The sequence below is a fragment of the Girardinichthys multiradiatus genome, chromosome 4 (genome assembly GCF_021462225.1).
Source record: "Girardinichthys multiradiatus isolate DD_20200921_A chromosome 4, DD_fGirMul_XY1, whole genome shotgun sequence".
In the NCBI taxonomy this organism is placed as follows: domain Eukaryota; kingdom Metazoa; phylum Chordata; class Actinopteri; order Cyprinodontiformes; family Goodeidae; genus Girardinichthys; species Girardinichthys multiradiatus.
This window is the reverse complement of record NC_061797.1, coordinates 22,945,138-22,971,402: the sequence shown is the minus strand read 5'-3', so window position 1 is coordinate 22,971,402 and position 26,265 is coordinate 22,945,138. Positions and strand designations below refer to the sequence as shown.

The window sequence follows — 26,265 nt, the reverse complement described above, 5'->3', positions numbered from 1 at the left end:
CCACATCAGCAACTGAGCATATTTCAAGATTTAAAGATAATGGAAACACTGAAATCAACACTGTGGTACAATGATGAGGTGCAGATATTTTTGTGCTTGGTGGATGAAGAGAAAATACAGGGGAAAGACTAGGCAGAGCAACCCGAAACAAGAAGGTTTTCTAAGAGGTGTCTGACCCGATGGCTGCTTACGGCTACCAGTGAACACCAAATCAATGCCAGGAGAAGCTTAAAAAGTTGGGAAGCCATTACCAGACAACAAGGACCACAACAGCTAAGTGTTTTTTTCAATATAAGGGACTTAAAAATGTATATATATTGCATTATTTGCTCTCCCTTGTAGGAGGGTGTCCCACTTTGCATTTTGCAAAGAGTTTGTGTTTTTTAGCTTTCATTAATAAAAGATTCTTGACTTATGTGCTAGCATCATGAATTTCTTTTTTATCTTAGCATACACTAGTGGGGGAATTCAATAGTACTATCTAAGCATTTGTCATTAAAATCTATGCCTGTGTCTATGTTTTTGCTGACTTCAAAAAGATGGCCAATAGTCCTGTTCTGTGAGCCGGTAGCTAGCTTCCACAATGCAACGGCCTCTCTCTCCCTTAAGGGCACACGTTCACTAAAAGTCAGATCTTGTCACTTCAGAGCTGGATGCAGTTTGTTGCACAGGGAAGCTAAACATTTGCTCAGTCATGTTGAAGCTTGTTTGCACGTTTGTAAAACCAGGAACAATAACATACCACCACTGAGAGGCTCGTTTAAACACCTAAACTGATGGTCTGCAACAATAAATTTGCAACAGGACAGCCATCTGAAACATACCCAGTATACATATTACTTATTAGAATAACTAGCTCTGGGCTTATTGTGTATACACTCAGCGAATGTGCTACAGCAGCAGAAGTCAGCTAAGAACAGGAAACTGAGGCTACAATTCGCACAGGCTCACCAAAGTTGGACAATAGAAGATTGGAAAAACGTTGCCTGGTCTGATGAGTCTCAATTTCTGCTGTGACATTTGGATGGTAGGGTCAGAATTTGGCGTCAACAACATGAAAGCATGGATCCATCCTGCCTTGTATCAAAGGTTCAGGCTGCTGGTGGTGGTGTAAGCGTGGGGGGGGATATTTTCTGGGCACACTTTGGGCCCCTTAGTACCAATTGAACATCGTGTCAACGCCACAGCCTACCTGAGTATAGTTGCTGACCATGTCCATCCCTTTCTGACCACAGTGTACCCATCTTCTGATGGTTACTTCCAGCAGGATAACGTGCCATGTCATAAAGCATGAATCCTCTCAGACTGGTTTCTTGAACATGACAAGGAGTTCACTGTACTCAAATGGCCTCCACAGTCACCAGATCTCAATCCAATAAAGCACCTTTGGGATGTGGTGGAACGGGAGATTCGCATCATGGATGTGGAGCCGACAAATCTGCAGCATCTGTGTGATGATATCATGTCAATATGTACCAAACTCTCTGAGGAATATTTCCAGTACCTTGTTGAATCTATGCCACGAAAGGATTAAGGCAGTTCTGAAGGCAAAAGGGGGTCCAAAGGTGTACCTAATAAAGTGGCTGGTGAGTGTATGACCACTAGAAAGTTAGCGTTAGGTACAATTAGCTTATCCTCACCTAGCTTTCATCCTTCAGCTTTCCACTCTATTGCTTCTCACACTCTTCTGTAGTTTTCCATTGGGTTTCATCTTGCCACCCTCATCTTCCTCTAGCGCTCTTGTTTTACTTTGAGTCTGACAAAAACCCATATACTGAGCAGTAGGTTTACCATTGCTTCCATGTCGTTAATTGTTGCGTTGTATTTGTGTTGCATACAAATCATGTCACTTTTCTGACTCTGTAGCTGCCTTGTTATGACAACCCTGCCCACACCGAGGTTGTACGCAATTGCAATGGAAAATGACCTAAGCCAGGTAGAGTCAAATAGAGCCGAATTGAGTCAAGACAAGTAGCTACTAATGAAAAAGGGCCATTAGTTGTTTTTTGACTCAAAGTATGTAAGATGTCCTCAGGATGATGTAATGTAAGTAATTAAGTCACTAAGTGTTTATAAAGAAATCAGACTGATTGGAACATATAGATGGTTTCACTGTGATGAATTCAGCCTCTTGAAATATGTGGGTTGTGTTTTCCAAATATTTTATCTTTTTCTAATAATTTATTGTCATGTTAGCCCAACAATTTTATTAAACTTTGAAGGTTTTATTTTAATTGCTTGACCTAAGGTTTTCAGGTGGTGTATCATGCATTGGTGCTAAGATAATACCAGATTGTGTGATTTATATCACAGCCCAATGTATCTTGAACTAATTGCTGTCTAATACACAGTGTCAACATTTTATAATGGTATTATTTTTAGAATTGATAGGTATGCTGAAAAACTGTCATCTTTCTGTAAAAGCTAGATGTTGGCTGTATGTGTGTCACTGCATTCCAGTCTCTGGCAAAAGCAGCTAGGCTGATGGGAGGATGTCAGAATGCAAAGTAATCTCCACAGAGGAGAAGCAGCCTGTGGGGATGTTCCTATTAGGATGTTTAGGCTGGATTAAGTTGTCAAACTGCTTTTTCCCAGTAGACATACTGTAAGCATGCACAACGAGGCATATGTGTACACAAACAGGCAAACAGATTAATAGAAAATGACATGTGCACACACTTACCACCTACAGAAATTTATATTGTTTACCGATCATTTTCTCAGTGCCATCCCTGGATTTCTAGCATTTTCTCCCACTCACTAAGGTACATATTTTTTCAAATGTTTCCTTTAAATTTAAAGGCCAACTGTAATCTATGCATGTTCACCAAAATTATTAGATATGTAGAGCTCAAAACCTGCATATGTTTTGTAGGTTTTATTTATAAACAAATGTCTATAATCCATCATACAAAAAATATCATTAAACATTTTGGATTTTGCAGCTTAATAAGACCAAAGTCATATCTGTTCAGCTATTAATTCCTAACAGAACTTAAAAGCTATTTGTGCATACTTGGCTGCAGAACTAATTTCATAGTGTGCCAAAATGCTTATTGGCTGATGATGGTCAGCTACCACCCTAACATCTCTCAAAGCAGCAACACAGAGCTGAGAGAGCTGGTTGATCTCTCTATTTATGAAGACTGAGCTGCGCTCTTCCCAGAACACGCTGTGGGCTAGTTGTTACTCAGCAGAGCATTTGTCACTGAAGATTCCTCCCACTTAGTTCACTGCAGCACTCTTTGAAGAAGCACAGTGAAGGGAGTGCAAATTGGTGCCAAGAGTTTGCTGCACAGATCAAAAATGTGCAGCACCAACTTAAATCCACCACTATAGACTTCCTTTATATAAAGCATATGTCAAAAAAACATATGATAAAGTATGTTGTGGATTTGTGTTCATCCCCCTTTATTCTCCACCTTTATAACTCACATAAGTAGTGAAGTTATTATGTGAAGGCCTCAGTGATTTATTAGAGAACATTGGTGAACAAACAGTATCATGAAGACCAAGGAACATACCAGACAAAACAGGGAACATTTTGAAAAGTTTAAAGCAGGCTTGAGTTAAAAGAAATAATATCCCAATATCCAACACCTCAAAAAGCACTATTCAGTCCACCCAGAACATTAATCAGTGAAGCAGCCAAGATGGCCAAAGTAACTGGAGGAGCTACAGAGATCCTCAGCTCAGGTGGGAAAATGTGTTGACAGGACAACTATTATCTTGTCTATCATTATGCCTTTAAGAAAGAGTGGCCTGTGGTTGTTAGACAGCAATCCTCAAAGTAAACATGTTAGAGGCTGCACAAGGCTTGAGAAAACAATAGTACAATGATGCCAAACATAGAGCCAGATATAAAATCAAATTGTTTAGATCAAAGCCTATTTATGTGTTAAGATGGCTCAGTTATAGTCCAGAGCTAAATAGGAGCAGTGGCAATACTTAAACATTGATGTTCGCAGACAGCATCCATTCATTGACTGAACTTCAGCTATTTTGCAAAGAAGAATGGATAAAAAATCGTCTGTCTAGATGTGTAAATCTGGTAAAAACATAACCCAAAAGACCTGCACCTCTAATTGCACCTGAATGGTGGCTCTACAAAGTATTGACCGGGGAAAATTAAATATCTCCAGCTGCCACACGTCTCAGGTTTTGATATGTAGAAACATGTGAAAACCACATTTTGTTTTTCCATATAATGCATTACAATGCAGTGGTCTATCACAAAAAAATCCAAATAAAATACATTGATATTGGGGTATGAAAAGGCAAGGTATTTGTTTATGATGTAGAATATAAAAAGTGTTGAATCTTACACTAAATGTACTTTTATGATGAGAGTTAGCAACAGTCTTTGGAGCAAATAGACAAGCAAACTTCCAAGCACTGTGTTACTTGAATGACTTATTAATATTTTAATACATTGTCATTAACTGGCTTTAAGCGATTTATTTGAAGCATCACTCCTTTGAAACAAAAACCTTTCTATATAACAGACAATGTTAATAGGAATCAAACTCCAAATTTAGTATGCTTGTTTCATTCTTTTGAACACACGTGCATTTTTGCATTAATTCAATGATATTACAACTTCAAACAGGTCTGTTAAGTTGTCAAAACTACCACTAATGATCATGAAAGACAGTATGGGATTTATTTCAGACAGTGGAACTGTTACATTGGCCAGATAAAATAATGAAAGGGGTGGATCACCTTATAAATGCCTACGGTCTCGCCAAGACTTTGACTAGACCAGGGGGCTCCTGAGCCGCATGTGGCTTTTTAGACCCTCCAGTGTGGCTTTTGATAACATTGGCCAAAAATGATAAAGAATTGAGTAATGTTTTAAAATGTAAAGGTGATTAAAAATGCCTTTTTCCTAGGGGTTTATATGCAATATAAGCCTTTCCAGAGTAACGCTAGTAGTGTAAGGAATATTATTTTTAGTAAGTAATTTTTTGGTCAGTAGGTTGCAAACTTAATGCTTTTTTGATATAATTTTCTTAAAAAATGTAAGAAAATGTACTAAGTCTAGAAACAACAATACATTTAGTGTATTCCTATAGTGTGTAATATAAAAAACTATTTTGCTTCGAAGAGTCATGTTGCTTTTGTGGCTCTAAACAAATATGATTTAGCTGGACCGAGGCAAAAGTGCCTCTTAGGGTTGTAAAGGTTGAAGATCCCTGGACTAGATACAAAACAGTCATTGTTCTTCCAAGCTTTTTGACCCACATGCAGAAACTCTCAGGAGACTAGGAAGGTTTAGGATGTTTAATACCAACTGAATTTATTCCCACTCCTCATTGCAGACTTGTTTTACTTCAGCCACATTGGGGGACTTCAAAGCATGATTATGGTGTTCTTTATCTGGATTTTTTTGTTAGGTCATTCAAGGCATGTTTATATAGCAGAATTCACACACAATGCAATTCAAAGTGCTTTACAGGACAAAGGAAACACCAAAGGTGAATAGCAAAACATAAATATAAAAGCACTGCATAAAGGAAACAGCTGTTTAAATGCAGATGCTTTGATCAAAAGGTGTTGTAAGCAAAATCTTTTCAGACCTGATTTACAGGGACCAACAGTTTCTACATATCCCAGGTTTTCAGGGAGGTTGTTCCAGAGCTGAGGGGCATATAAACTTAATGCTTTCTCACTGTATTTAGTTCTGAACCTGGGAACTCTGAGTAAGGTGGCCTATTAAGGCTCGAAAGTTTCATACTTGACAAGCAACTAGTTCAGCCCATTAACATTTAGTGCTTTATAGACCAATAGCAGAATTTTAAAGACTATTATTTGATAAACTAGAACGCAGTGCAGTGGTTTAGAAACCAGTGTGGTCTTTTTCCCTTGTGTTTTTTAGGACAGTGACAGCAGCATTTTGGATAACCTGCAGCTTCCTGAATTGATTTTCATAAAAACCAAAGGCACCATTATGTTGATCATCATATTGTTTTAGTAAATGTGACACATGAGTGTGCATTTTGAAGTGTTTTTGTGGGTTCTTTTCTGACCTCCTAAAGGAGTCATTGTTCACGTTTGAAGTTACTTTGGTGGGCTGGCCAGTCTTGGGAAGGTTCACCACCGTTCCATGTTTTCTAGATTTGTGAGAAATGACTATCATTGTAGTTCACTGGAGCCCCAAATCCATAGTAATGACTTTTAACCCATCCCTGACAAATGTCTGTGAATTTAGTTGCCATCTGCTGTTGCACTTCTTCTTCTTTTGAACAGGGCATTATATGCTAGTTTTTTAAACATTTTAACCTTCACGTTGTCAGAGAGGTTCTATTCAAGGGCTTGCTTGATTCCAAAGGTCTGGCAGATATTCAGGCCGTGGTCTGGTGAGCAAAACTGAGCTTAGCTTTCTATAATACGGGGTAAGGGGAGGCGTGTAGCTACATTTTCAAATGGTGCTAGATAGGTCCTCCTCTAAAAATTGTATTTGTAAAAAACTTTTTTTTTGCATCAATCCAGGTTATCTTTTTCTTATATTATTATACATTTGATTTTATGAAACATTTAAGTGTGACATAGCTGCAAAAACCGAAGAAAATCTCTGCGGGAGGCAAATACATTTTTAGTTTAACAATGCAATTACTTTTTCTTTGGTGTTTCTCTCAAATTCACGAAAACAGATTCTCTCTCCTAATTATTTGTTGCAGTTGGATGTTGTCTGGTATGCTAATTGTCGTTTTTTAATCACATATTGATCAGATTATAATCTTGTGTGGGCTGCAAACTTTCCACAAAAGCAGAACAGTTCACATATTCTGTAAGGTGTGTTTTTGCAATAATCTGCTTCCACAGCTCTGATTTATACCCCCTGCAGAAAATAATGAATTAAACATTAAGTGTGTAATTAATCTCTTTTTTATCTAGAAGATCTTACTAGATTCTAACTTTAAGTGTACAAAAGTACACAGTTAGTCCACCTGTTATAGTTTATTAAACTACAGCAAAATCAAAATGGAGATGGTTAGAAAAAAACAAGTACACCACTGCTGGTTCCATATGATTTAAAATGCTGAGTAGAAGCCAAGCTGTGCTAATTAAAACAATTCATTTCTCATTAGCAGCCTTAAATTCATGAACAAGTGTGTTAGCATAAAATGCTCAGGAAATGGCAAAACTCCGAAGAGCTTCATCTCAGACTCTACAGGCCCCGGTTAGTGCAAAAAGGTTAAAGTTTACAGCTGGGAATTTAGAAAAAGATTGAACAAGGTATTGGTTTGATTGGGACTGTTGCCATGAGAAAGATATGTCCCTCCAAAATAACATGGGAGTTTAACTTATGTTTTGAAAGTCATCTCTGAATGAAACTCAACACTTTTGGAACAATGTCCTGGCATGTAAAGAGACAGATGTGACACCAGCAAGATGTATATCTATAACGCACAGTGCCATGTTTGGTGAAAACCAAACAGCATATCAGATACGTCAAATTGTTAAGCATGGTGGTGGAGGGGTCATGATTTGGGCTTTTTTTGCAGCGACAGGATACAAAGTATTCTTGAGTCAAATTTTAGGACACTATACGAATTTCCAAAATTGCATCATGCAAACAGGTAAACATTGTTGTAAAGAAGAATGGTTATCCATGACAATGTGTGAAATTTATAATTTCATACAGAAAACAGACAGATTTTCCATGTTTTTTTTTATTTTTGTTTAATAAGCAATGGCAGCGTGGAATCGGTCTTCTGTTTTCACACACTTAAGTTTAGGTTTGCATAATTCCAGAGGCTGGTAAAAACCCGTTGAGTATTATTGTGTTTTAATACATTAAACTCTAGAAATGATAAAGTGTGACTGTAAATGCATTACAGAATTATGTTGACCTATAAACTTTACTGCTCTGCCGCCCTCATTAGTAGATCTTTTCTTCTGTTGAACAACTGGTCTTATGAACGTTTCTACTGTGTTGGAGTCCTGATTCAGTTGAGGATTCTCACTCTTTGCTCTTTCCCCCTTCTCTTCATTTGATTCTCCTCTGTTTTCATCCCCCTGCTCTGGGAAAAAAAGCTGTCTTCTATTTTTATGCTCAGATGCTGGGGAGATGCAACCTCATGGGATTTTTTGCAGCTCTCCCTGTTCACTCATTCGCTCTCTCCTCTTGGCTTTCTTTCCTTCCTTTTCTTCATGTTTTTGAGCATCTCCTAAGGGTTAACCCATTTTTACATGGTTTCATATTTTCTATTACATTGGGCCATGGGTGCTGTAAATAAATCATAGTTTTCCTAGAGTATCCCATCCATATGTGGAGGTATCTAGAAAGGTGATTGATTTGTGCCAAACTAAAATAGGTTTTGCATTGGAGTGCCAGGGGTTGTCTGAATGTTCTCATTTTTTTCAAATCTTGATGTACAAAAAAAGGATTTTTTTCTGTTAGTTTCAACCTAAAAAATATATGGTACAAAGAGCATGCTAGAAAGTCTTGTTTAGTAATGTGACTGAGGAAAACACTTAACCCTTATGTGGTTTATGCATATACGTATATGTGTCTTGTGCCTGTTACAACTACTAAAAAATATTTTCAAAGCTAATGCACAGTTTCTGAACACTATTAAAAGATCCCTTCAAATTTATTCCATGCAGAAGAATCCCTTAAATGCTTAGAGTCCAGCATAATGCCTCTCCATCACAAAGGCTGACAAACTGTCACGAAGTTAAAAAAAAATCTCTCTCATCTACATGTGGATGTTCTGCCTCTGTGGGTTAAAGTTAACCCTTTGCATGCTCTGCTAAGGTTTTGTGGATTTCCTATTCAACGCAGAAGTAAAAACACTCAGTTTATTATTTGCAAGAGTGTAAAAGGTGCAATTATAAAAAAAAATCTAAAGGACATGCAGTATATTTTTATATAGCTCAAAATGCCATGATGATCCAAGAAAGCATCTAGTGAGTGTACCGCTAGCTGTATTTGCTTTTCAGCCGCTTGTCATAAAACAAATGTGTTCAATTTATTTGTATTCTTTTTTGGATAATAGCTGCAAAATTCGTTAAAAGTGAGTGCTTTTACAGAAGCTGGTCACGCAGTCATTGATACACACTGATACAACATAGTTAGAAGTCTGACATTATATATAGTTTTTCTCAGTGTGGGACATTAAATCAGACTAAATCGTTCCTGTTTTACGTCTGTTGGGATTACCAAAACTGTTTATATTTAATGTAAATGAGACCGAATTTTTTTTTAAGATTAAAATTTTTTCTTCAGAAGTTTATGTAGAATTCCTTATTATCTGGTAGAATTGCATTATAAACTATATAACTTGGGTGAAACCCTTTGGGTTTCTTTCCACAACAGTTTGCATTGAATTTGGCCCACTCCTCCTGAGAGAACTGGTGTAACTGAGTTATGTTTGTAGATACCTTGGCTGCACACACCTTTTAGCTGTGGAAAACATTAAAACTAACTTGGCTTCACATTTAGGGTTGTTGTCTATTTGGAAGGCCAATATGTCCCCAAACTTTAACTTTCTGGTTGATGTCTTAAGATGTTGCTTCAGCATGTCTACCTCATGTTCTTTCATTGTCTTGTAACTGGTGGGTTGCCGGTTTGAGCCCCTGCTATGTCTGTCTCAGTCGTTGTGTCCTTGGGCAAGACACTTCACCTGCCTTGGCTTCTGCTGTTGGTTAGAGGGCTCGGTGGCGCCTGTGTATGGCAGCCTCACTTCTGTCAGTGTGCCCCAGGGCAGCTGTGGCTATAATGTACCTCACCACTGTCATTGTGTGAATGGGTGGATGACTGAATGTAGTGTGAAGCGCTTTGGGGTCTCTGGGGACTTGATAAAGCGTTATACAAGTACAAGCCATTTACATTTGTAAGCTTTATTCATTACACTTTTGGAGTAATTGTGGCATTTAGCAAATATAAATCATTTTGATAATACTACTTGACCTAAAATAAGAAATGTTCATTCTGTTTTAATGTCAGACAGTAAGCAAAAAACTTAGTGTGCTTTTTAGATTATATATACATATCTTGTTTCGACCAGACTAAAAAATAAAATTTTTATTTGCTTCTTAAAAATATATTTTTGCAAGCATTTAAGTCCTGCTTCCTGTGTGCTCCACTTCTCCTCTGCTACTTTTTTAATGCAAGTGTTTGAGCTGCTGAACTGTGAAGTGTTCTGTCTGAGCCGAGAAAATCTTGGCCTACAGACAAGATGAGAAAGTTGGATCTGCACACCAAGCACAGCTGAATGAATGTAGCGACACGTCACAGTCTTTAGGAGCTCTGTCCACTTGGCGGCCATCTGTATGGAGCAGGTTTTCTGCTCCTCTGAGCATGAGAACACTTTAGGAAACAAGTCTGGCTCTGAATTAGTATTCCGGTGATAATCTTTCAAACCGTAAGCTCAGCAAGAGAGATCTATTAGTTTGTTGAATCATATTGTGTTTAAACAGCAGCTTTAAGGTTAATTGATGGTAAATATTGGAATCTTTGATAGGCAATTTTATCATGTTTTGTAGTGTCTTTTTATCAACCATTTGCCCAAATTCAAATGGTGATGGCAACCATTCTAAACAGCTGCTGTAGGTATGGTAATATTGAAAAGTTAAATGTCTGCTTGGAATCTCTACATTATGCAAGAGTTGGATGGTATTCTTGGTATTTTTTATTTTTAGCTTATACAAAAATTTTGGCAAACTGCCCTGAAGTTATTACATCACTTTGAGAGAGATTCTGTTCTTTTGTGCAAGTTTTAAAGTGAAGATCTACAGGATGTGGCATCAGGCACATTCCAATACCACTATTTCAGCTGCTTGTTATGCTATTTTACCTCTTAGGTCTTAAAAGGTTTGGTTCAATGAGTGAAACAGCATTCTGAAGACCTTTTAGGTTGTTTGTTTTTACAGTCTGCTGTTCTTTTTGAGTGAGACTGTTTTTAAGTCGGCTCCAAGTGGAAGGTTTTTGCTTGTTAAGGCTAGGTACATTTCTTTATTTTTTTGTTTCTCATTTAATATTTCAGTTCTGAATTCCCTTCTTTCTTTGGTTTGACTTTAGGTCCTGTTTTCATGGGAATAGTGAGGAAAGACTGGGCTATCCACAACAGCATCGCCCTCTCCTGGTCAGAAGTAGAACAGCCACCTTCTGACATTGTGGACTATGAAGTCAAATACTATGAGAAGGTAAAATTCTAAAATAATACTTTAACCTCTTTGTTTTTAACCCATCTGCTTTAAAAGATGTTCGGATAGAAATGTTGTGTTTTGGTCTCTGAAAGCTGGCTAGAGCAGAACCCCATTTATCTGATTTGCAGTTATTCATTGTCTATTCATGCCTATTCAGGAGCAAGAGCAGCTGAGCTACTCATCCACACGGACCAAATCCACCAGTGTGGTAGTCACAGGCCTAAGACCCTCAACTGTTTATGTCTTTCATGTGCGGGCTCGCACCTCAGCCGGCTACACAGCTTACAGCCCCAACTTTGAGTTTGCAACTGCAGCTGAGGGTATGAGTGTGAATGTTGCAGTTTGTGTTCATAATGGGTCTGGAGTAGGAAGATAGCATATTTTAGTCACTATGTTTTCAAACAATCAATAAGATGATTAAATTATTGTCATCAGCTAAAACCCTAAGGAAAAGTGTAATCTTTTTTTGTTGCAGATCAATAACATTATTGATTATGCAGTTATGAACTATTTATATAAATTACATAAGCTCAGATCATCTGCAAATCTGCTTTTTTTGTTAGAATTATAATTTGCCTAAGCCTTCAGAAGCTTGAACAATACCCTCAAATATATGTTAAATATATTTTCAAATTTGTTTTCATGCTTAATTTTTCTTTATCCCAACTGTTTGTAAAACCCATTTGAAGCAGCCACATCTAAACTTTTTTCTTTATCTTAATTGCCAGATGACCCTTTGGGAAGTGTTACTTGTTGTTTCAGGCAGGTGATACAAACTATTATGGTTTACATACTCTACATGCTATCTATCATTTTCAGATCAGCCTAATTTGACAGTAGCTGCCTTGAGAGTTTGTCTCAAACAATTGCAGCTGAATTAACGATTAGCTAGGATTGGGTATGGACCAGTGTAGACAGTTTTAAAAGTAACAATAGCAGCTCTAATAAGGAGAAAGCAGCCTGGCTGTGTACAAGTAAAGCTCTAAAAATTAGAATATCCTAAAAAAGTTCAATATTTTTTGTCACTCATTTCAGAAAGTGACACTCATATATTATATAGATACATTACACACATAAAGAAATATTTCAAGTCTTTATTTCTTGTAATTTTGATGAGTATCAGTGTCTCAGAAAATTAGAATATTGTGAAAAAAGGTATACACTATTCATAGAAAGTCGAGTGGAAGGAAAAAGTGTGGCAGGAAAAGGTGGATCAGCAACAGGGATAACCTTGAGAGTCATTTAAGAATTCAGCTGAGCTTCAAAAGGAGTGGACACAGGCTGGAGTCAGCTTATTAAGAGTCAGTATGCACAGAAAAATCCTACACATGGGCTACAAACATTGCGTTCATCACGTCAAGCCACTATAAAAGCAACTTAGGCTTCCATTACACCTCAGCAGTACTATAGGCTGATCACCTTCATGCCACTCTGCATTGATGCAGTACTTTATGCAAAAGGAGGCCCAACCAAGTAATGAGTGCTTAGAAATCAACATCCTTTGCAGAAGCCTCACATTTCTGTTTAGATCTATTTTTCATTGGATCTTATGTAATTTGCAAGTTTGTAGCCCATGTGTAGGATTCATCTCTGTTTAGTGGCTCTTGATACACTGATTCCAGCTTTGTTTGTATAGTGTTTGATCATGTATCCATTCTCACCATAACTTTCCACTCACTTGCTGTAGATCCAGATATTGCTGATCAGGGACAGGTTCTGGTGGTTGTCACGGCATCTGTTGGCGGCTTCTCCCTTTTGGTCATCCTTACCCTCTTTCTCCTCATCACAGGACGGTGAGACCTCCTATTCCCTTCTGCACTGACTGCTCATACATATGCAGCTCTACACAAACACCTTTCATTTTCCAACTCTTCAAAGTAATGCTTCAGAAATCTGTTAATGGACTCTTTTTTTTGCCACGGAGCAGACACTCTTATTTTCCAAATGACTGAATCCATTTTCTGCCTAATTACCCAGCATGTAACCCACGTACGAGCAGTTTGCTCCATTCCATTAACCTCCACAGGTTTGCCCAGACGGTTGTCGTCAGTTCATCTCTCGTTAACAGGAATTTTCCTTTAGTGGCTCATGTTAGAAAACTATAAAAATGATCAAAACAAAATCACAGCAGTTAGTCTGATCATGATCTACTCAGTTTTCATCTGGGCAGTAAAAGATTATTATAACATCACATGAAACTATATGAACTCGGAAAAGGGATGGTTGTTCTTCACATATGATGTGGTTATTTTAATATTCTAACCTTCGTTTGTGGCTGTTGCCACTGAAAGCTCAATTCTTATTCCATCTAAAATTCACTGTACTTGCGTTATAAGACATCTATGGTGACATTTTTGTTTCAGCGCAGATCACCAACCAGATATGAAAACAAGCTGTTATGTTATACATTGCCCTCTGGAAGAGATCCAGTTTGTTAAGAGTAGCTGCCAGAAAATGTATAGCGTAAGAATGACCGTAACAATTCATTAAGCGTTGCTTGTTGAACTCCATCTAAACATTAAAGTCACTTAATAAAAGTAGACTAAAAATATTTAAATATATACTTGTAGTAATAACATTTGAAACTATGACGTTTTCAAAGAGCAAACTTCTACTTGTATCGCTTTTAATAGAAAAATAACTTCCTTTGCCACTTTCTTATGTTTTATTCCTTCTTTTGTACCAATTTATACGTAATAGAGAATGTGCCATGAGTACAGATTTTATTTAGAGCATGTTACTTACATTTTGGGTAATTTGGTTCTTCTGTGCAGGTGTCAGGGGTACATTAAAGCCAGAATGAAGTCAGAGGACAAGAGAACTCGCTTCCACAGTGGACATGGTACTTTTATAAAGTTGATTTTTTTCTCCAATGTAACATATGTACCAGCTCCCAGAACCTTAATTTATACGTAAATTCTACAAGATTATCTAGTTTGAAACAACAGCATTCTTATGGATGAGTATAACTTTCTTTTATCTAGAGCATGCTTTTTCAATTTAAGAGCAGGTGTTCTCATTTGCACTCTCATGTATTGTATCACCTTTCTCAAAAGTCTGTCCTCCCATTAAAAAAATGCTGCTTGCTTGCAAATATGCCTTGCTGTCTGTCAGAACTAGGTTTCTGCACTCACACTGAATTCTTTATGCACAAATATTCTCTCCTACTGCTTTCTTCCTCCTTTTCACTCTCATCCTGCTGCCCTGCTCAGGTTTAACCTGATACCAAAGAAAGCAAAATTCTGTTTTAACTATAAAATGTCTTTTAATTTCAAGACCACAGATTAATGACACCATGAGTTATGTTCATTTTACTATCCAGAAAAAAGAAAAAAAAAACTAAATACAAAAAAGAATCATTTTAGTGGATGGATTATTTTCCCCTCATACATTTTGTCAACATTTATAAAAAAGGCAGATATTCAGATAAAGCTGCTGATACTGTACAGATGCTTGAATTTTAAATACCTATTAACTGCTGTGAGGTACATCAGGTTAACAGTACTTCTGTCTTTTTTCAGCCTTCCAAACATCATAGTAAACTGCATGCTTTTCATTGGATTTTGACAGAACATGTGCTTCCCTTTGAGAATTACAGCACTGGCCATATTATAGGGATAAAATTACAGATGTGAGTTATTGATTTCCCTGAAGGAAAAACATATCCTTCTCATGGAACTAAATGATCCTCTGTGTTGTACTGCAACCATCTGGGCTGTGTATTTTCAGTATTTTCAATCTGATTCCATCAGGGGCCCAAGTCAGGCTCATGAGAAAGCTGTTCTATCATGTTTTGGCCTGATGTCAGAATTTGTGATTGATCTAAACTAAAAAAGGAGGACTGTGAAGTTAAATATTGCAAATCAGTGAATGTATTCAAAGACCTGCTGTGGTCAGTTTCTGTTTGTGCTTACTACCACTGTCTGTGTGCAGTTTTTCTTCTCTTATGTAATAAAAACATGAACAGGGGTTTTCCTTTTTTTCTTTCTGGGAGAAGATAATTATAAAAAGTCAAATATAAGATTCAAAATGAAATAATTTATGAAATTACAGCCACTTTTAGACAGAGTTCTCTACATCTATTTATTTGTGTGTCCATTGCATGGTGCTGAGGAAGTATATGCACTTAAATGCCTTTCAGCAAGCATTGCACATCTATGATTTTGCCTCTGAATGAGTATGTAGGCTGCTATAGGGTCAATTTGCTACATTTTCTTCAATTCTAGACAATATACATTGTTACATGCAAATGATTGATTTGCAGTTTGGTTAAGCTTTTTGCTGCATTTGAGAATGTAAATTTCTCAGAGAATAAATACAAATACAAATGACAAAGCATGACTTGTAATTCCCTCTTGAATTATAAGCATTTCATAACATTTTACGCAATAGCTCATAGTCATTAAATGTTTTTGCAACTAGATGGGTATTTAATTAGATAAAAACATAGTTAGCAAATCTATTAAAGGTTTTTTTAGATATGTTTGGATGATTTTGTATTTATGTCATGAAATAACAAAATTCATTCATAATGAAGCATCTTCACTTTATATAAATTCTTACAGTGAATTAATTTACAGATAATTTAGTTCAATGTTAAACAAAATTTTGTTTTGAAAATGGACTGATACTATATCCACTATTTTGCTGAAATCCCTCAATGGATTTAATGTTATTTTGATAACTGTGGTTCTTGCCCTCACTGGCCTTTTCTCACTTCTTCTTTGCTGTTGTGTATTGAAGAAGCTTCAGCCAGGCAGGTAGTGCCAGCAAGCTCAACAAACTAGTAAGAAAACAGCTTTTTCTTCTGCAGACACCCCAAAGACACAGGTCTAATTCAGATTCCAGACTTGGATCTGTCTTAAACAAAGCTTTCAACCCTCTTCAATGCGATCTGACAAAGCTATAAAGTACATTTAGTCCCAAGCTCTCCTGCTAGAGGTGGACCATGGGCTTCTTCTAGTTAGTGTTTGTGCCACTCATCCACCTAAGACTGCAGCAACATCCCAAGGCTTACCCAAAACAGAAGGTTACTGAATTCACACTGCCTGCAGTATTTGTAACTTTTGGGATTTTTCTCACTTTCATACTTCATATTTATTTCAGAGTTTCTTCCATCACTTGACAGAAATACAACAGAGTTACAAGATAATAGAAGCAAGTGCTCCACCACTTATAAACCTACAATTTACTTTAAGAAAGTTACAATATATTCTTAAATATGCTTTACAGCAGCTACATTTCTTGTGCTGTTATACAGTTTTTGAAAAATGTTGAAAAAAAAAAAAACTTCGCTCCTGCACAAAATCCGCCTACAGGAACATATACTGAAATGCCGTTATCAGGTGTTATGGGCCAAAGTTTGAGAAGTTTTCTGCAATGGATGTTGAAGGTTATTGGAACAAGATTCAAGATTTGATATATATGGTGCAGTGTGATTACAAGAAAACCTACGGCATTAACCCAGGGCACAAAACTGAGGAGTTAAATTTTAAACATAATTGAGGTGTACAAATCTGTCATAGGTATATACATTTTGATATGAAGACAGACCAATGCAAATGAAGAAAATGCACACAAGAGTAGCTTATGATGTAGGGATGGCAATAATAAAAGGCAAAATTACTGAAACAAAATCAGGAAAGTCACTGGTAAACTTGTCCCTTGAAAACTCAGATTTGCAGATTACCCAGAAGGATAAATGACCTTTATGTAAATGGATTTGCGGTATTATAGAATGTATCTACTTTGCATGTAGAATAAATACTTTTTCATATGCATTTCTTTATGATGTCATTACACAGTTTAAATATGTATTTTATCTTCTTTGGTTGTTAAACAAATAAATATATCATGTAGGTCTAATGTGGTAAAATGAGTTCAGAGACTTGGCAGCAATCATTATTAGGACAAACATCTAGAAAGACTAAATGTTAAAATCCATTTGCTTTGCATTCAAGCTGTTCTTCAATGTATATATATCTATCTATATATAGATAGATATATATACAACAAGTAGAAAGCTTTCTGTCTTAAAGCTTTCAACCCTCTTCAATGCAATCTGACAAAGCAGAAAGTATAATGCGAAAATTGTAATGTTCCTGTTTGTCTCTTATGCATCAGTTCCATTTTCTGGGATAAAGACCTACGTGGATCCAGACACATATGAAGACCCCACTCAGGCTGTGGAAGAATTTGCCAAAGAGATAGATCCCTCATACATATGCATTGATAGAGTGATTGGCGCTGGTAAGATTATTACAAATCCTTATCAGTGGATTGCTATAATTTACAAAATTCTGCATAGTGTCTTGAAGTTTGAGAGCATATTCAAATTGTGTTTCTATCTTAAATCAGGTGCTGTTTTCTAAAAATATTACACAAGTATCCCTTAGCTGTCTCAGTTATTACTGTACGGCACTCGAAGAAGAGACATGATCTCATTTTATGTCAAGGAAGACATTAAAAATTAATGCTTAATACTATAAACGTGTCATTGAAGGATTTTATTGCAGCTAATTGTAGCTGATTTTAAGGAAATTTATTGTTTTGTAGCTTAGAGATAAAAATGCTAAAGCTGCTGACTAACCAACACTATTCATTTGGATGAACAGATGGTCTCTGCTTTATGTGCCAAGGCTGTCCATTTGATGATTTCCTGTAACACAGTCTACATCTAGTGGAGATGAAGCGCAATTACGCATTTTCAGGATAATGGAGCAATGACAAGTGCTTCACAGTTTTACATGCAACATTTAATCCAACTTACAACATTAATGTTGTTTTAAAGGGTTTAAAGAGCTGTTTCTACTAACGTTCAAGGAAATTTGTTCACATTATATTAGCAGGAGGAAAATAACTGGAATACAGTCTTATAGTGTCTTCCCTAAAGATGTGTCTTTTTTTTATTTCAATTTGTCTTTACAGGTGAGTTTGGAGAGGTTTGTAGTGGGTGCCTGCATAAACCCGGAAGGAAGGACATTGCTGTGGCAATAAAGACTCTTAAAGGTGGCTATATGGAAGAGCAGAGACGTGAGTTTCTGCGCGAGGCCTCCATCATAGGACAATTCAACAACTCTAACATCATCAGGCTGGAGGGAGTTGTCACCAAGAGTGAGCTCTATATGCATCTTTCTGTATATTCACTTTCTAAAAGTCTTTGCCAATAGGAAGATATTAAGTTATCTGTCTTCTGCTGTTGCTTCTGGGCACAAAAACATTACTGCTCTGAAAAAAATGCACCAAAAAATCAAAACTAGAACACAGTTAAAATAATTCAGAAAGGAAACTTTGTTTTTCATATTATTGTATGTTTTTTGTGTGTAAAACCATAGTTTTTTTAATCCATTCTTCTTTTTATCCACAATGCTTTCTTCTGAAATTTGTTTTTTACAAGTATTTTGTTGCCATTATTATTTTAGTTTTGCTGCAGCTTTTCCTTGTATTTTGTGAAATTATGTCGTGTTGTGTTGTGTTTTAGGTTTTCTGTTTTTTTTTTTTGTTTTTTTTTTTCAAAAAGTGTCAATATCTTACCAGCAGAAGACAGCTGTTTTAACTTCTTCACTTAGAAGAAGCAGAGGACCCTTCCACAACATAGTTCCTCAATAAAAACACTAGTCAGAGCAAAGGACAAGTGTTTCCACCGTCTTGAAACAACGCTACTTAAAAAGCTGTCACCATGGCTTAATGCTGCTGTATAAACCACCATTATCTCCTTTTGCATTAGATGTTATTAACATTGAATTGGTTATTTATGACAAAGACTGTGGTAGGTGTGAAGGCTGTTCTGCCAGAGTTGCTATAAGTCAAAAGAGTAAGGAAGTGTTAAAATAATCAATATAATAGTGTTTACTTGAACTACTATAATTTCGTTGTTTTTCACAGCACACAACTTTTGTATCAGATAGTCACCAAGCCATATATGTGCAACATGTTCTGCTTTGCAGTGCATGTTTGACCTACCACAGTCTGCATAGTAAATAATAGTTACAGGATAAGTCAAAAAGCAGCTAGTGTGTGGATTGAAGTTTTGGAAATGGTTTGAATGATCCCCGATAAGTTTGAGATTGAAGTTGTTTTAACACAGACGATTGTTTTGTCTCGGCCCAGCTAAGAGTCGTCATTAGCAGGCAAACTAATCGCTATTTTTCTAAATTCAAGAGAAGCTCAGGTTAGATATTTACTGATAATAACATCTCAACAGGGACTCACTCTACAAAATCCAAACCATCCTTTTGTAGTTGTTGTTGTTGTCCATACAGTCTACTTTGTTTTGTGCATTATAGCCAGCATATATCTTTCATATTGTTAAACACAAGTACTTTTTTCCATTTTTTCAGGTAGACCAGTAATGATAGTAGTGGAGTACATGGAAAATGGAGCACTTGATTCTTTCCTGCGGGTAGTGAGAGTTTTTTATTATTTCGATTATTTCGATTTTATTTATACATCATCATACTTTTCCTTAAAAACACTTTCTTCTGTGCCTTGTTTTCCAAACTCCAGACCCGTGAGGGTCAGTTCACCGTGCTCCAGCTGGCTGGCATGCTGCGAGGCATCGCAGTCGGCATGACGTACCTTTCGGACATGGGCTATGTTCACAGAGACCTGGCTGCTCGCAACATCTTGGTGGATGACAACTTGGTGTGTAAGGTGTCGGACTTTGGCATGTCCAGAGTCCTTGAAGATGACTCTGAATCGGCTTACACAGCTACTGTGAGTGTGGATATGGGAGAATGGGAGAGAATTTTACAGTCAAACTAAGTGTGTGAGTGTCAAACCATCATTGTTTGTTACTTCTCTGCATCAGGGAGGAAAGATACCAATACGCTGGACAGCACCGGAGGCTATTGCTTATGGAAAGTTTTCTTCAGCTAGTGATGTATGGAGCTACGCCATTGTCATGTGGGAAGTGATGTCGTATGGCGAAAGGCCCTACTGGGAAATGTCCAATCAAGATGTAAGTTTCTAATTACATAGAAAAACATAAAGGTTGCAGGATTAACAAAATGATATAATTTTCTAATAAAAAAAATCTTACCCAGTAGCTGTTGTTTGCGGACATGTCTCTCAGGTTATTTTATCAATTGAAGAAGGCTACCGTCTACCAGCACCAATCGGCTGCCCAGTGACCCTACACCAGTTGATGCTGCACTGCTGGCAGAAGGAGTACAGCCAACGCCCAAGCTTTAACAATGTGCTTTCGTTTCTTGATAAACTCATAATTAACCCCAGTAGTATGATCACTCTGGTCAACGATGCTCTAAGGTAAATGTTAAGTCATTATAAGTGTCTATGACTCTGTTTAAACAACAAACAAAAAGGGCAAAAATTGTAGAAATATTGAAATGATTTACCAAAAATAACAAGTAGTTATTTTCAATCTTTGTTCTTTATCCACTCATCAGAGAATAATTATTGTAAGATTTGTGTAAAGGCAAGTACAGTGCCTTGCGAAAGTATTCGGCCCCCTTGAACATTTCAACCTTTTGCCACATTTCAGGCTTCAAACATAAAATTCTAATTTTTTAAGAAGAATCAACAACAAGTGGGACATAATCGTAAAGTGGAATGAAATGTATTGGATGTGTCAAACTTTTTTAACAAATAAAAAACTGAAAAGTGGGGCGTGCAATATTATTCGGCCCCTTTACTTTCAGTGCAGCAAATTCACTCCAGAAGTTCAGTGAGGATCTCTGAATGATCCAATGTTGTCCCAAATGACTGATGATGATAAATAGAATCCACCTGGTTGTAATCAAGTCTCTGTATAAATGCACCTGCTCTGTGATAGTCTCAGGGTTCTGTTCAAAGCACAAAGAGCATCATGAAGACCAAGGAACACACCAGGCAGGTCCGAGATACTGTTGTGGAGAAGTTTAAAGCCGGATTTGGATACAAAAAGATTTCCCAAGCTTTAAACATCCCAAGGAGCACTGTGCAAACAATCATATTGAAATGGAAGGAGTATCAGACCACTGCAAATCTACCAAGACCCAGCCGTCCCTCTAAACTTTGATCTCGAACAAGGAGAAGACTGATCAGAGATGCAGCCAAGAGGCCCATGATCACTCTGGATGAACTGCAGAGATCTACAGCTGAGGTGGGAGAGTCTGTCCATAGGACAATAATCAGTCGTACGCTGCACAAATCTAGCCTTTATGGAAGAGTGGAAGGAAGAAAGCCATTTCTCAAAGATATCCATAAAAAGTCTCGTTTAAAGTTTGCCACAAGCCACCTGGGAGACACACCAAACATGTGGAAGAAGGTGCTCTGGTCAGATGAAACCAAAATCGTACTGTTTGGCCACAATGCAAAACGATGTTTGGCGTAAAAGCAACACAGCTCATCACCCTGAACACACCATCTCCACTGTCAAACATGGTGGTGGCAGCATCATGGTTTGGGCCTGCTTTTCGTCAGCAGGGACAGGGAAGATGGTCAAAATTAATGGGAAGATGGATGGGGCCAAATACAGGACCATTCTGGAAGACAACCTGTTGGAGTCTGCAAGAGACCTGAGACTGGGACAGAGATTTATCTTCCAACAAGACAATGATCCAAAACATAAAGCCAAATCTACAATGGAATGGTTCACAAATAAACATATCCAGGGGTTGGAATGGCCAAGTCAAAGTCCAGACCTGAATCCAATCGAGAATCTGTGGAAAGAGCTGAAGACTGCTGTTCACGAACGCTCTCCATCCAACCTCACTGAGCTTGAGGTGTTTTGCAAGGAAGAATGGGCAAGAATTTCAGTCTCCTGATGTGCAAAACTGATAGAGACAAACCCCAACCAACTTGCAGCTGTAATTGCAGCAAAGGGTGGCGCTACAAAGTATTAACGCAAGGGGGCCGAATAATATTGCAGGCCACACTTTTCAGTTTTTTATTTGTTAAAAAAGTTTGACACATCCAATAAATTTCATTCCACTTCATGACTGTGTCCCACTTGTTGTTGATTCTTCACAAAAAATTAGAATTTTATATATTTATGTTTGAAGCCTGAAATGTGGCAAGAGGTTGAAAAGTTCAAGGGGGCCGAATACTTTCGCAAGGCTGTGTATATACATCCTCTCATATTTTAAGCACAGACAGGCTTTCCTAAAGTAGATTTTGGAAAATAAGTTGACTTTGCAATAATAACTAGTCAAATAGAATCAACCATGCAGTTTGGTGGCATGCAAACAGGACTTTCTGTATCAGTTAACATGCTGTTTGTCATCTCAGCTTTCCAGACTCCCCTGAGGAGATGCCAGACTACCCTCTTTTCATCTCTATCGGCGACTGGCTAGACTCTATCAAAATGAGCCAATATAAGAGCAACTTCCTTGCAGCAGGATACACTACACTGGATTCTATTGCAACCATGAGTATAGAGTGAGTGGAGCTAAATTATTTAGAGTGCTGCTACACACAAATAGAATAAAAATGGGCATTAAATAAAAAGAAAAATGGGAACATGATAAAACAAATTGCATTCAGCACTGTGTGGTTTATCCAGAGTTCTGAATATGTTGTGCTTTTTTTTTAATTACTTTTTTTTTTTTTTTCAAACCATGCTGTTTTAGCCATATTTGTTCAAATTACCTCACTATCATCATGAATTAGAGGAGGTGTTGCTTCAGGCAATTTTCCAACACACTGTTTTTCCAACACACTTCAAATAACCAAACTGTCAAAGGTCTTTATTTTTTTATTTTTTTTTAAAGGGGCCAATATTTAACATGATGACAGAAGTGTAAAATTAAAAAAGGTGCAAGAATTCACATTTTACACTGAATCCATAATCTGTCACTGGTCTAGTTATGTGAACCTCATTTACCAATCATCTCTCAATGTTTCCAATGAGATTTAGATCAAGGGAACATGACAAAACAAGGACATTATTCTCTTAGAAGAAATCCTTTGTTAGACAGGCGATTCAAATACAGTGTTGTCCTATTGAGAGACCCAGTCATCATTGCGTAGACAGGGCTTTCCAGTCAGGGATGCCTGCTTATACAGCTTCACATAATTATTCAAGGTTTGATGCCCCTGCACAAGCTGAAGCTCCATTGTTCTATTGAAGGAAATAGCTCCTGGATCATGACGGAGCCTCCACTGTGTTGTGTAAAAAACATCTCCAGTTGGTATTCAGTATAAGTGAATTTATTTAGCTTTATAGCTTGACTTTTTTGTCCAAATTACCTCAGGTTCTTTTGAAAAATTCAAAATATGTCCAACCTTGGCAGTGATGGAGTTTTGCAAGAGGCCTGGGTTGTGAAGCTCAACAATCCTGCCATGTTTAAAGACAGAAAACCTTTCTCCTGTTGCGGTTCATGAGAGTGTCAATGCCTGACAGAAAATGACACAAAAGCCATATTTATTAGCAGATTGTGTTTTTTTTAATCAAATGGTCTTAACCTTTGAACAGTTTTTGAGTTTAAATCTAGTTTTAAGTATCACTTACTTAATTTGTTTTGTCTTTTGTTTATTTATTTTAGATTTCATTTCTATACCCGCTTACTTTGTGTAGGGTCAAGGAGGGTCTGGTGCCTATCTCCAGCAGTCATTATTAACCCTGAACAGATTACCAGTCTATCACAGGGTAATGGACAGACACAAAGGAAAAATAATTTCATATAATATTTAATACATATAATAACTGAAAATCCAGTTAGAATCCACACATGCACAAGGAGACATGCGAACTCCATGAAGAAAGATACCTGACCAGGTTTTAAAACCCAGAGCCTTTTTGCTGCAATGCATCAGTGCTAGCAAAAAACACCAATATGCAGCTCAGCAAGAAAATGCAAGTATTTTTTATTTTTTCCCTTAAATCTTACGGGTTTGTTTTTTTTTTTTTAAGCGTTTGGAATAAAGAAACTCTCTTGCATCATCCCTTTAAAAATAAATGACTCACAAATTGCCATCATTTTTGTAGGTAAAAATAACAAAACATTTCAAGTGGTTGGGCGTCCAATCTTTCATTATGATTTGTTTTGTCAAAACATGATAGAGGTTTATTTTTACGGAAACATTTTTTCTTATGCAGCTGTCATCTTATATGTTAGCATAGCTAAAAACCTTTTTAATGTACATTTTAACATGAAGAAATGAACCGCATTTTGGGGAAGTTACTTTTTGCCATAGTGTCATTGCCTCATTTTGTTCTTTTTCCTTACTTAATGATTACCTGACCATCTTAGGCTAAATATGTTTAATGCACCATAAACAGCCTATGAATGCCTCCACATAGTCAAATAAAAATTAGCTGAATCAATCAGGAAAAGGTCCAACGTTCCTGTCATGTTAGCTATTCAAAGCATGTAGCACAAAGCACTAGATAATATTGGATCACTGCAAAGCATTTACATTAATTCTGTAACTATGGGCATATGTGTGGTATAAAAGGAATTTCTAAGGTATGATGCTCATAACTGCCCTAGTTTTCTTCAGCTTCATTTGATTTCAGCACTTAACGTGCATGTTTCTGTCCATGCATACGTTTTGTCCATTGTTGTTATTTAAAGCCGCATTTTTCTCCTTTTTCTCTCCAGGGACATCAAACGCATTGGAGTCTGTTTGATTGGCCACCAGAGGAGAATCATAAGCAGCATACAGTCTCTTCGACTGCAACTTCACCACATCCATCAGAGTGGATTTCAAGTTTGAGACTGTGTTTTTACGCACTCAGCTGCAGTTCATTGGCATCATCATCCAACTAATTGCACAAACACCAGACTGTTAGGTGTTGCCAGTACCAAATGTTGCTCATGAGGGAGGGGTCTTGGTACTAGACCAGTCAGTGGCTGCCCAGATAACATGCACTCATCATCCTAAGTATCATTGTTCGGACAGCTTCCACAACAGCCAACCTCTGTCAGCACTGGCCAAATGGGGTCCTTTAATTATCTCAGCAAGTACTAGCATTCACTTGAATTTAGGACTTCATGTCTCTGGTGTCTATTCAAGTGTTCACCAATACCTCTTATCTTTCCAAATGACAATCTAATGGTTCTATTGACTTTGAAAGGTGTCAAGTCAGTTACCTCATGACCAGGGAAGATGAGGAGAGGATATACCATCTGGTGAAGTATGAGAAACTATGTTGTTCTAAGATTTCCAACTGGTTTAAAATAGCAAAATACGATCATGATTTTCGAACTGAAGACCACTGAATGTCAAAAGATTTTTTATTTAGAAATGTATGTTCTCTACTCATGATAATGCAGTATGTCTTGTACAAAAAGTCTTGTGAAAGTTGTATGTTTTATTCTGTAAGGTTCTTCCTTAATAAACAACTATATTTTAATGCTGCTTTTTCTGAAACGTTGCAAAACATCTCTCTGTGGTTGGCTCTGTTTGTGGTTAATGCACAACAATAAACAAAAATTATCAAACGCATGCAAGAAGATCATCTTCCTAATCATGTAACAGTCTTCTAGGGATGAGGACTTTTCAGGTAAGTAAACAGGTAATTCAGGGAGGTTTTACAGTCAAGGTGAAAATAAGGCACACCTTTATATTCTTGCATTTGATGCAGTTTGAATATGTATCTAAGTTTTTTGGGTGTAAAAAGTTTTTTGTTTTTTTTTGACTTGTCCAGAGCTGAAGAACTGATGGCCCATAGGTTTCTTAGTTTTTTTGTTTTGTTTTGTTTTTAATGTTGTCTCAAAACGATAGCAGGACCATGGAAAACCTGGTTAGTTATGTTAGTTCAGCATTAATTTTAGTGTACAATTATACTTCTAGAGCTACAAGATTGTTGTTTAACAGTAAAAAATTTACATTTTAACATTAAACAACTTACCTTGTGGTGAAAGTTGTTTAGCCCCCCACGTGGCCCTAAAGTAGCCACCAGGTTTGCTTAACATTTCTATTTTGCTAGTGTTTCTTGTAATTTCACATTTGGAACTTCAGTACTACCCAGCTCTCAAATACACAGCAAACAGCAATATGGTGTGATATTTTTTAATATAAGTTTTAGATACGTGAATTGCCGGCTCTCTAAAAATGACGTAAGCAAAGGTACTATAAATAGTATTTGCTTCTATCACGTCTCTTCTCACTGTAAAAACCAATCAGAACAGAGCAGACCACTCGTTGCCTAACAACATAAAA

General features: G+C 37.1%; 1 protein-coding gene across 1 annotated transcript in view; it reads left to right on the top strand.

Moving 5' to 3' along the window:
* Positions 1-25,461, top strand: part of LOC124867545 (ephrin type-A receptor 6-like) — a 75,638-nt gene extending 50,177 nt beyond the window's left edge. The window contains exons 9-20 of the mRNA XM_047364037.1: positions 11,030-11,154; positions 11,315-11,477; positions 12,845-12,950; positions 13,932-13,999; positions 17,281-17,406; positions 18,085-18,270; positions 19,497-19,558; positions 19,663-19,872; positions 19,967-20,116; positions 20,231-20,424; positions 22,387-22,536; positions 24,702-25,461. Of these exons, the coding sequence (XP_047219993.1) occupies positions 11,030-11,154; positions 11,315-11,477; positions 12,845-12,950; positions 13,932-13,999; positions 17,281-17,406; positions 18,085-18,270; positions 19,497-19,558; positions 19,663-19,872; positions 19,967-20,116; positions 20,231-20,424; positions 22,387-22,536; positions 24,702-24,816 (1,655 nt within the window). The 3' untranslated portion in view covers positions 24,817-25,461. The remainder of the gene's footprint in view (positions 1-11,029; positions 11,155-11,314; positions 11,478-12,844; positions 12,951-13,931; positions 14,000-17,280; positions 17,407-18,084; positions 18,271-19,496; positions 19,559-19,662; positions 19,873-19,966; positions 20,117-20,230; positions 20,425-22,386; positions 22,537-24,701) is intronic.
* Positions 25,462-26,265: the final 804 nt, after the last annotated feature.